The sequence below is a fragment of the Pseudorca crassidens genome, chromosome 4 (genome assembly GCF_039906515.1).
Source record: "Pseudorca crassidens isolate mPseCra1 chromosome 4, mPseCra1.hap1, whole genome shotgun sequence".
NCBI lineage: Eukaryota > Metazoa > Chordata > Mammalia > Artiodactyla > Delphinidae > Pseudorca > Pseudorca crassidens.
The window spans coordinates 104517830-104530327 of NC_090299.1; the positions used below are offsets into that span (position 1 = coordinate 104517830).

General features: G+C 38.8%; 1 protein-coding gene across 1 annotated transcript in view; it reads left to right on the forward strand.

Annotated features, from left to right (window-relative positions):
• DCK (deoxycytidine kinase) overlaps window positions 1–12237 on the forward strand; it is a 57812-nt gene extending 45575 nt beyond the window's left edge. The window contains exon 7 of the mRNA XM_067736223.1: window positions 11901–12237. Coding sequence (XP_067592324.1) covers window positions 11901–11921 — 21 coding nt within the window. The 3' untranslated portion in view covers window positions 11922–12237. The remainder of the gene's footprint in view (window positions 1–11900) is intronic.
• Window positions 12238–12498: the final 261 nt, after the last annotated feature.

The window sequence follows — 12498 nt, forward strand, 5'->3', positions numbered from 1 at the left end:
ATTAATACTTACATATTAATTTTGTAACCATTCACACTGCTGATTTCTCTTTTAATTTTAATTGATCTTTGTTCCTTCTTTAAGCTGAAAGCAATTGTTAGATGGTCTACAAATTATAATGTTTACCTATTCCTTTTCTATTTTTATAACTAATTTCGTCGTTGACCAATTGCATTGGCCACTGTTTTCCTCCAGAACAATATTAGATAATAGTGATGAGAATGGTCACCTTTGAGCTAACATAGTTAAATTTGTGTAAAGTGATCAAAAAGGCTATAAAATATGTTTCCTTAAAACCACCACAGAGGATACGTTTTCAGAAAGGAAATGACTTTTAGAAAGTCAAAATGCTTCCTGAAAGGGTATCTTGTATGTTCAAATCTTCCATGTATTTGTTCAGATGAATCTTCTCAGTGATACCTTCCCTGACCACCTATTTTATTTTTTAAACTTTTTATTTTATATTTGAGTATAGTTGATTAACAATTTTGTGACAGTTTCAGGTATAAATCAAAGTGGTTCAGTTATACATATATATGTATCTATTCTTTTTCAAATTCTTTTCCCATTTATGTTGTTATATAATATTGAGCGGATTTCCCTGCGCTATACAGTAGGTCCTTGTTGGTTATCTATTGTATTTTATAAATTTATTTATTTATTTATTTTTGGCTGTGTTGGGTCTTCGTTTCTGTGCGCAGGCTTTCTCTAGTTGCGGCGAGCGGGGGCTACTCTTCATCGCGGTGCGTGGGCTTCTCATTGTCGTGGCTTCTCTTGTTGTGGAGCACAGGCTCTAGATGCGCAGGCTCAGTAGTTGTGGCTCACGGGCTTAGTTGCTCCGCGGCATGTGGGATCTTCCCAGAGCAGGGCTCGAACCCGTGTCCCCTGCATTGGCAGGCAGGTTCTTAACCACTGTGCCACCAGGGAAGCCCAAATATGGCGGTGTGTCCATGTCTATCCCAAACTCCCTAACTATCCCTTCCCCCCACCCTTACCCCCGCCCAACCATAAATTCCTTCTCTGTTTCTGTTTTGTAAATAAGTTCATTTGTATCATTTCTTTTTAGATTCTGCATATAAATGATACTTCTCTTTCTCTGTCTGACTTACTTCACTCAGTATGATCGACCACCTGTTTTAAATTGCATCTGCCCCCTGCCCCAATCCTTCCTATCCTCTTTCCCTGTCTCATTTTCTTCTATGGTATTATCACAGTCCCCCAAGCTAGTGCATGTTTCCTTCCACTGGAAACAATAGCAGGGATTTATTAATCTTTGTTTGTTTGCTTTGTTTTATATCTTTAGGACCTAGAACAATACCTGGCACATAATAATGCCTAATAAACACTTGATGGATGACACTTCCTAAGAAAATTCAGGAAAGGTGCTAAAGAGATTTGCTTGTCTCCAGTTAGATGTCAGTATAGAATAGGAATTAATTACCTGAAGAACTAGGTGAGATTTAAAATTTTGTTGTGACATCATCGCAATTTGAATTTCTGTTACATTTCTTTTTCTGCATAGTGATGAACAATAAATGAGAGTCTTCAAATCCCAGTGGGTGTGGGAAGATAAGGACCAGGTGATGGTAGCTGTAAAGAGAAGAATAGGCTGAAACTTGAGGAAGCAGGAATTCCCATAGAGCTCCCTGACTGGCATCCGTTTTGAAGAACAAAATAGTTTTCTTTTGCAGCAATAACCACAAAAATATTTCACTAGAAAGAGAATTCACCAGGAGGACTTGAACTTCACAGTACAATCTTAATATTGCTCAAAACAGATGTTGTTTTTTTGAACCTAATTTACCATTAAAATTAAACACAGAAAAGTTCTTTCCCTAAAGCAGGGAGAGACTTCACCTCTAAAGGAGACAATTTAGGCCCAAAATGTAGCTATGATTACTAAGAAAAAGAAAGGAAGGGAGGGAGGAGTGAAGGGTGGAAGGAAGGAAGAAGGAAGGGAGAGAAAGAAAGCTTATGAAGGTTAAACAAATTAGGCTGGTGATATTTTGTGCAAGTTCTGTTGGAAAATTACTCTAGTAGCCTCAGTGTGGGAAAATGAGTTGCTCAGCAGTGACTGCTAAAAATACAGCAACTAGAAAGACGAGATTACTGCATGCTGGCACATTTGCCTGGCTAGTGCTTGGTAATTTGTTCTGAGGTCTAGCTTTGTTAGAGTGTCGATGCCTCTCCTTTGAGTTTGCTCACCGCAGGATGGTGATTAACCTGAACCTGGAGGACATGTAACAAGGCTTAATTCAGAAGCAGAAATTGGGGATCTTCAGCTCAGAAGTGCTCTTCACACTTGTGCTATTATTGGCACCATGATTAGGCTGAATTTAGACTAGCATTCCTGTCTCACCTGATGGGAAAATAGGAGGTTACTGCATTTAGGATGGAAGGAAATCACGAATGTCAGCCTGCTATTAACAGTGTTTTCAGATAAAAATTGCAAGAGCCACATATTATGATCTTAAGTGGATTTCCAATCAGCCTCTTGTTCACCAGGACTAGTCTCTTCCCTCCTTGGTATTGTGATTCCTGTTAATGTATTCCTTTCCTTCCTTCTACTCCATCCCAGGTAGAAATGAAGGACTGACTTCTTCAGTAGGATAAGGGAAATCTAATCCCTTCTTTTGTCTCTCATTTCAATCAGAGGCAAGACAAAAGACCTTACCATTCTCTATAAGGTACTTCATGATCTCCACTTCTTACTGCTTTCTTCCTTGCTGGCTTCACAGCAGACTGGACTCTGCCATTCCTTGACTATACAAAGCACACTTGTCCCAGGGACTTTGTCCTGATGGTTGCCCTGCCTGGGATGCTATCCCCCGAGATCTTTTCATGGCTCACTCCAGCACTTCCTTCAGGTCTCTACTCAAATGTCATCTTATTAATCAGGTCTTAGCTGACTACCCTGACTACCTGCCTCTGTCTCCCACTGTTCCCTTTACCATGCTTTGTGTTTGTTTACTGTTTTTATCACCACCTGACAAATTATGTATTTGTCTATAGTCTGTCTTCCTACACTAGAATGTAAATTCCACCAGAGCAGGGACTTGTGTTGTTTACTACTGTGTTCTCAGTGCCTAGAATGGTATCTGGAAAATGAAGCAGATGCTAGATAAACATTGGTTGAATGAATAAAAGAATTTTCTTTAATCCTTGGCACTTTAATGTACAGGTTTGTTTTTGTTTTCTGTAATGTACTTGATTCTTCTGTAGCATATGGGAATGTATTTGTCACTTAGCATCAGAAGTCATTTATTTTTTGAAATGTTTTATAAATATGAACTTTAAAAAATCAAATATAATAGGATATGTGTGAAGGCTCTGTAGGAAGTTGGTTAGTGAAAAATGATCCTGGAGTTCTTAGAGTATATACTTTTAATTTTGGTTTCTATCTTTTTCTACCCAGCACACTCTATGTTAGGTAGACAAAGATAGACCAAAATAAGATGTTTACTCAACTCTTCATTATCCATGCTAATGAATAAGCTACTTGCTATTCTTGCTATTTTGTTTGTATTTGTTTTTATACTTTTCCCCAGTTAAAGAGGATCAATATTTTGTTTGACAAAGTTTGGTTATACACTATATAGGGGGAAAAGTAAATAAGAAATAATGAACATTGTAGCAGATGGTTTTGTTATGTATTCTGCTTAATGATGCCTAAGAATTTGAAAGCAAGATTTGATATGGACCGTACTTCTCTTGTTTTTTCTCCTATTGCACTCAGTTTCTTCCAATAAAAATAGATAATTAAGACTTTTTTCTGTACATTAAAAGACAAAAGAATTACTATCTTGCAAATATACTGAATGATTATACATTATTTAGAAAAATCAGTACAAACGTATTTATGTTAATCAAGTGTGAGTTGCAGGAAAATGCATGTTTAGATAGAATGGGCCTCTTTTCAGCTCATTACTTGGAAAAACCTTCATAAGAAAAGACGAGATTCTAGAAACTATAAGAAAAAAGGATGTATTCTATGGAGAAAAGATAGCATGAGAAAAGATTTGGATATAGGAGTACTGTGGTCCCATGAAGGGGTTCTAGAAGTTAACACATTTTGGGCCCTCAAAGTGCATCAAATCATTGTTGAATGTACAATTGGCATTCATTAATTCATTAATTCACTTATTCTTCATCTACTTATCACATACTAGTTGAATGTCCACTATGTTCCAGATAGTTTTCAACTGAACTATAGTTAATTTACATTATGTTAGTTTCAGGTGTACAACACAGTAATTCCCTGGTTGAGGAAGAGCATCTTGGAATCTAACTTTTTCTAATAAAGACTTTCAACTTATCTTTGTTTCAGCCACACTGAAGGACAAATTCAAGATTATTGGGGCATAAAGCTATACAATTTAGGGGCTCCTCTTTACGAAAAAGAATACAAAAGTAGTTACTGGGCTTTGGTAGAGCCTGTACAAGAGAGTAAACCTTGATTGACTTCCCTTCTCACTTTTACTTTCATAGGTACTAGTGCCTTCAGTTTCAGAGCCATTCCAGTGTTCTGGGTGGTGAATTGAATGGTTTCTGTGCAGCTACTTAAATCTCTGCTCAGCTAAGTCAGTTTGACTTGTCCATCTACTTTCTACTTTCTGTTATTTTGTTAACGTCTCCTCACCTTTTATTATTTTTCTGGTTGTTTTCATTTTTCTGGTAAGTTTTTAGGAGGGAGTAGAGAAAAATGAGATTGTTTAATCTGTCAAGTTTAACCAGAACTTCCATAAACTCATCTTAGAGTTGGAAGAAATCTCAGAAATCATCTAGTTCGGGGTTCCTTAACCTGAATTTTAAGATCTGTGAAACTTATCCTCCGAAAATTATGTGCAAAATTTTGTATAGAAGTGTTTGTGTTTGTTTTTCTGGGGGGAAGATCTGTAGCTCTCAGATTCTCAAAAGTTAACGTCCCTTGATATTCACAGTTGAGGAAATTGTGATTAAGAGAGATAGTTGTCAGACATCTCCTTGATTCCATGTGTCTGACAATAGAAGAGCCTTGATCCTTGGTTAGAGAGGTCACCGAAAGAAAGAATTTTTCAAGCTATGAGCTTTCTGACTCTGATTTTCCTCAGCACACTCCAGTCCTCTCTCGGGTGTGTAAATGTGGACATGTGCAAAATCTTTGCTCTTGCTTAGTTGAAGCCCTTCTCTCTTGTTTAATGATAGTTTTGTCTTCCATTGTGAGGAAGTCATTTTACTTGAGAGAATGATGTACATGGTCATAAATAAAGTCACCTTAACTGTGTTTATCCCAGGTTTGATCATTCTGGGAGGTCTGTGTCTCAGGCTTCCTTAAATTTGCAAGGTCTCTAGGAGTCTATCTACAAAGTGGCCTGAGCAGCCTGCTCGGCAATAAATCATCCTAAAGGAATAAGGGCTGGCGGCAGCCTAGGGTTGGTGGGGGTGGGATAATTTGGGGGCACGTTGAGGATTCTTCATTAAGCTCATACTCTGTCCAGTTCCCACGGATCCCTGTCTGAGTGCTAGGGAGGGCCTGAGAGTAAAATGTCAAAGAGATTTTTTCATGAAAATCTTGGGAACATTGGAGGAACAAAGCATTGCTGTTTTGGGATCCATATAATAATTTAAGAACGGAGTCATGAAGAGCTATTCTCTACTTTGGTGGAATTGTGACATAATGTTTGTTCTTTGTCAGCTTTAGGGTGCTTCTATGACAGAGGTAAAACTCTCAGAGGCCTTGCCGTCATCTCAGGGAGCCAGGATTGCAGGAAAGTGGTGTCAGTTGTTCGTTGCTGAGAGAATTCTGATATTGCTCTCGAGACACCTCCTGGGGAGAGGAGGGGGCTTTGGGGTCTTATAATTGCTATGCATTCCTCTTCCAAACCTATTATTTGGTCAAGACAGGGGAAACATGTGCACATATGCAATGTGTTAAAACGCCTATGGCTGTAGAAGTGGTATGTCCTTTTGTGCTTTGAATTTCAGGCATGCTATTTCTTTAAAGATTCTGTAGCCAGAATGATCTCCAGGTATCATCAAATCCTCAAGTCCCATTATGATAAGATTTGAATTTCACCAAAAGGAATTGCTGTGATTTGATGATGGACCATTTTCCACAGAGACCAGGATGCCAGCAAGCCATCGTATGTCACTAACTGGAGGTAGACTCCTCTGTGGGTACTAAGTCTGTATTGGAAGCAGTAAGAAGGTGTGAAGTGTAAGGGCTATGGGCTGTGTCCCCCACAGCTGAGCAATGCTGACAGTCTTCTCTGGGGGGATTAATATATTGATCTGCCCTCTGGAGGGCAGTGACCTCCCTAGAGGGAAAAGTCTGGCTAATCCCTTAGTTTCTCTGACAGCAGGTCCGGAAGGATCCGGTTGCCAGGAATTGAAGGTAGTTGTTACCTTGACAGCAGGAGTTCAGCATGCGTGCGCCTCTTCTGGTCCCCATGTGATCCTTTGCTGTGACGCTTATGCGTTTATACCTGTGCAAGACTCAGGAAGGTAGAGACAGCTCACATGTGTCCCGTCTGCCCTCTTAAGGAGGCTGGACTGGGCCCGCTAGGGTCAGTGTGCACTCTCCCTTTGCCGCCTTCTCAGACAGCAACTGATGGAACCGCTTAAGCCAGAGGGGGATCTCTCAGGGAAGCCAGCATGATTCTTGACATGGGCAAAGTGCTGGGTGAGTAAGGGTACCTGCACTTTCAACAAACCAATTGGGTAAAATGCTTCTCCATGTAGGACACATTTAAGAGGATGACTAGCTTCCCTTTCCACCCATGTTTCTGGACAATGCTCAACACTGCATCAGAATTATCTCTGGTGTTTCTACTTCTCCTGCCTTTCTCACTTCCATAATTTTTCCTTTCTTCGTATATTTAAATGCTTTGTAAATTGAGGATGGCTTGTGTTACGGGCTTTTAAATGTTTGGGGGTGAGTTGGGGGGCTTTTTATCTTTGGAGCCAGCTCTGTGGTCACTGTTATGGCTCAGCCCCTCCTCATTTCACCTGGATTTCTGTCTTCTGTCATCCCTGCTGCAGGGGTGCTGTCACCTCTCCCCTCCTCATTTCACCTGGATTTCTGTCTTCTGTCATCCCTGATGCAGGGGTGCTGTCACCTCTCCCCTTATACCATCAGACTTCAGGCTAAAATTCTAGCTATTACACCAAGTTTCATTTAAAACAGGCTCAAGTATTACATGTTTCTCATTGCTTACAATTGAAGAGATTGTCAACATACTGTAAGTGGATATATTTGATCATTTGCAGTTTCTTCTTTCTTTTCCTCCCCCCTTCCCATTCCTTGTTTGCTTAACCAGAAAAATCCTCTGAGAAGATTTCATATCTTAGAGGGATGCAAAAACATTGCAAAGAATGATCTAATTCAAACTTGTGTTTTGCTTTATTTTTTTATGGTTTTTTTCCCTCTGAAGCACAAAGACTTTCATAAACGTTCCGTCTTTCAAGTAGCAAGTTAAGGTAACTTGAACATCTCAGCCTTTCCCACCTTGGGAGCACAAAAACATTCACATCTCAATTCCTCTACACCTCACCTACCCATTATGCTTTGTGTGGAGTCCCCCTCCTCCATTTATTTGTGGAAACTCCCCCACAAGATGCTTTTCCTTTATCCATAATGAGTCCGGGCTAGAGCTCAGTTCTGGGGCTTCCTAAACTGAATTGCCACAGCTGCGAAAACTGGAACTCTGCCGTTGCTACTGCAGTCTAGCTGCAGATCCCAGCGAAGGGCTGCCTCATTGGGAAGGGCTGCCTTGTTGGTGCCAGCCTGCCACAATGCTGCCATCACTGCCTCGGTATGGCTCTTATCTCAGGCACCTCAGCCAGTGGAGCTTTTGCAAAGTCAGAGAAAGAATGCTTCCTTGCTCTGTGTTCATGGTGAAGACAAAGAGTTCTAGAACAGGCTTGGTGAGGCTTAAAACACAATGAGTTAGATAAATAGTGCTGTCTTTTGAGTTGAACTGCATTGCTCCTGCTGCAGCCAGAACTTCCACCTGGAAGTAATCTGGTTGGAACTCTGATGTTGCAGCTGCCTTTGAGCCTGGTAAGCTGGGACTTTGCTGCCACCAACACCTTCTCATTTGGGATCTTTGCTAATAGTTTCACCAATTTTGTTTTTGAGAATGAAAAACAGAGTTTTTCTTTCTTCAGTTTTGGGAATGGTACAAAGGCTTGTGCCCCAAAGTTTCTAAGTTGTGAGACAGCTGTTAATTCATAGGTATAGGGCTCGAACATGCTGCTGGAATGCCCGTTTCCTCTTGGGTACTGCTCCGAGCTGCTAAATTCTCTGCCCTCCACCGGGTTCTTTTGCTGAATTTACTGCACCAGACACTTAGCTCCCTTTGGTAAGTTTTCTGTTGTCTCTTGTTATTTCTGATTTTACTTGAGTTTCCCTCAATTAAACAGACATAGTTGTATATGTGTGAAACCTAACTGGGGTCAGGATTTAATTATTTTCCCAGGCGGATCCACAGTCTCAAGTAATCCAGTTTATTTCAATAAATTCTGTGTCTGCAGGAGGGAAAAACGGTGCTGGGTGTCCTCTTATTCTCCTTAACTTGGGTGTGTCTGAGTCTCAGCTCCAGCCCAGCCAGGACTCTGCATTTGCAGTCAGTTATAGTTCAGGTTTCAGACATTTCATTTACATATGACTCCCCGCACCACGCCCGCAACAGAACACTATATTCTCTCATCCCCTTTTCTCCTCCCGTGTTTTATCTAACCACTACTTTGACATCTTCCCCCTCCCCAGACTGCGTGCTCAGATGGCCACAAAACTGCTCTATGCTCCTTGCATTCAACAGTGGCTGGTCTTTCTCTTTCCTCAGAAGAGAGCGTGAATTATATATCAATACATTCCCCATCTCACAATACATAATTATCTATTTCTCATAACTTTTCCCACCTCAGTTGTGCAGTTGAAATGATAAACTATTTCAAACATTCAGAACATTATGTTGAAATAACAAACTCTCACATATTCAGGAATTTATAGAAACGAATATAACAGATACCATGTAATCACCTCTTACATTTAACAAGTATTTACATTTTGCCAACTTTGTCTCAGACATTTTGAAATAAATACAACGTTACAGATATAGTCAAAGTCCTCTATTTAATCCCTAGCCGGTAACTCCCTAAGTTCCCCAGAAGTAACCATTCCCAAGGCAGATTTTTTTCCCCTTCCCATTAGTGTTTTTTATGTATTTTGTTTACATGTGTGTGTCCATATCAATATATAATGTTATTTTATGGGTTTAAGAATTAAAGGTATAATATTATTCAGTACATAACATATTCCAACTTGATTTCTTCATTCAAGCTTAAGTTTTTCCAGATATTTTCCATGTTGCTACATTAGATATAATTCCTTTGTTTTAACTACTATTTGAGAATATACCACAACTGGATATATCCATTTCTCAGTTGATAAGACAATTAGCTACTTTGAAAAAGAAGCTCCCTTGTTTCCCACGCTTCCAACTGTTGCCTTATTACAGCCTAAAAATTTCATTATTACTTCCTGATTCTAATCATTGGCTCAATTCTAGAAGCCTTCTTGGCTCTCTTGGCTCCAGTGTTGAAGGAAGTAAATTGACGCTTGAACTAAAAAACATGGCAACTTAGGACAAGAAAGGAGTACAAAGTTTTAAGCTGTGAAATGGTGACTTAAAGGTGCTCCATGGGTTTATATGAGGTTGCTAAAAATGCTGTGACTGGGACAGCAAAAGCATGGGGCTCTGGGGTAAGACAGCCCAAGTTTGAATCCTAGCTGTACTCTTCCTTGGCCATGTGAACTTGGCAATTCTCTCTAAACCTACAAAAACTCTCTAAACCTCAAATCATGATAGCTTATAGAGTTGTTTTGAGCATTAAATGAAAGAATTCATATAAGGCTGTAGTGCAGTGCCTGGCTTAGAGTAAGTATTCTGTTCATCTTTGTTATGAGTAATGGTTATTAGCTTACTTGAATGCAGAAACCTCTATTTTGGCAGTGGAGTCTATATGGGGATCTAACTCTGCCTCTTCCCTGGAGCTGTGTGTGTGTGTGTGTGTGTGTGTGTGTGTGTGTGTGTGTGTGTGTATTTATGTGTGTTCAAGGAGGACTGAGGAGGGAGTTGGTATTAAGCTCTTATAACCTTAAGCTTATATGGAAAATTCTCTAACATGCTTTAAAGGCAAGATGGGCTTTTTGATGTGCTGAGAATTCTATATGAATTCTATTAATATAGAATTCAATTCTATATTAATTAAAACAGTTCAATATCCTTTTTAGGAAAGATTGTGTTGAAATATATTCTATAAAAGTAACTTCAGTAAGTCCACTACATTAAATATAATTTAAAGGGGTTTTCTCGTATGTATGTTTTAACTTATCTGAGGCTTCCATGAACCTATTCAACTCTTTATTTAAACCTACCTCTAAATGAAAATTTTTATTGGAAAATAAACATGTATATATGCAGATAAAGATAGTGACAGGCCATCAAGTTCAGGGAGAATACTTTGTGGCTTGAGGGATTTCAGTGACTCTGGCTTCATTCTCATAACTCCTATGCTGTATCACTGCTCCTTGAGGCGTTATTTGGCCAAACACACACAGATGCTATTGAAAGAGACACAGTTTATTCTTTTCTGGGAAAAATGCGAAGGCTAAAGGTAGAATGGGAACCTCTTCAGAATGGCTCTTTCTTCCCAAGTCTCAAATAATTAGTAGGGGTTACTCAGAGATTGGTTATTTCAACTGGCTCTAGTAAGACAAAACAGTGACTGTGATGATTATAGTCAGAGACACAGAAGAAAGTAATGGCAAATACTTGAACACAAGGTAAATTCACACAGAAGACTATTCATCGTGGAAGTATTTTAAACGGTGATGTGCTAATCCTGAGGATGAGCTGCGGGTGGGTGTGTTGGTTAAGTCCCAGACTCTCAAGTAATCAGCAATGGGTCATGGTCCTTTCACAGTCCAAATTCGTATTCTCTTTATTCTATGGGCATTCTGAAATTTTCATTTCTTTCACAGGGACAGAAAATAAACAGTTATGGGCTTTGGGAAATACTGCATGTCTCTGTCAGGACCTGGCTTCTAACACTAGTTTTGCACCCATTTTCCAAAACTGCATACATTTTGCAGACTTTCCTCTCCCAAATATGATAGTGTTTGTAATAACAACTAAGATAACATGAAAAAAATTTACTGCGTTTATACAATAACTATTAAATCTTTGAGAACCATATGTGGACTATATATAGAACTACTCAGTAAGACCATATAAAGATGATTTTTCATTAAGGGACAAAATACAAGATCACGTAAACATATAAACAAGAACCAGCAGTCTGCTGGTTAAGTAAGGTAAATCTGGCCACAAATTCTACACTAAAACTTATTTTAAGTATGAGTTGTTGTTTTTTGTTTTTAAGAGAATCCAAATCCTTATGGTTGATGAATTCCAATAGATTTCTATTTTTCTATATTTCAATAGGATTCTATATTCCCACGTTTTCTTATAGGGACTTTTTCACTTTGACAAACATTTAGAAAGAAATATTTGTATTTATGTGTTTCAAATCTCAGTAAGAGATTAGGAGTAGATAGCTTTATAGAAGTTCTTGCAGAGATTTGCTGAGGCAAATTTCCTATATATTTTCTAGGAAGAAATCTTTTGATTTTTCAGTATTTTGCCAGTTAATGGAAATTTGCACATCATATTACCTCAGCGATGAGTGCAGAAATCTAAAAATAGAATGCTAAAAATAGAACCTGAAAGGGGGGCAAGAAGAGAAGAAATGAACAGATTCTTATATGGATCTGGGTATCATGAGGTATCATACTCTCAATGAAAAATTTATATCATTTAAGATTCATCAAATAAGTGTTATTTTTCTTTTTACAGATACCCATACCTGTTTCATAACCTCTCCTGGCTGTAAACCTGAGCACCGATGCTTGACCTATTGTAAGTCAGAAAGTTATGTATGGGAAAAAACCAGCTTTGCATTTTAACCTCTTTCCTGTCTTTACTTAAAAAAAAATATATTTAAATCATAAATGGCTAGGAAGAGGAAAACCTTTTTGTTTCTGTAAGCAAATGTCTGACCTTGTTCTGAATTGATAAACTGCATAGGTCTAGCTGTACTAATTTAAACTCCCAGAGTTCCTCTTGTGATACTGGGGGGTACTCAATAAATCTTTGCTCTTGTTGTTGATGATGAATATAGGTAATAAAGGAATATGGAGTTGCATTTTTACCTTTTGTGACTTGATGTAAAAAAATTCCTTTTCAAACCATTGTAGGAGGATATCTATCTGTAGGACTTACGGTGGGTCATTTATGCATCCTATTATAATCTGGTCTGGATACAATAGTTTTTATCTTCACATGGAAACAAATTGGAAAGAAATAATGAGACACCATTTGGAATTGTTGGCAACTTTATTTTTTATTTTTATTTTTTGGCTGTGTTGGGTCTTCTGCTGTGCGTGGGCTTTCT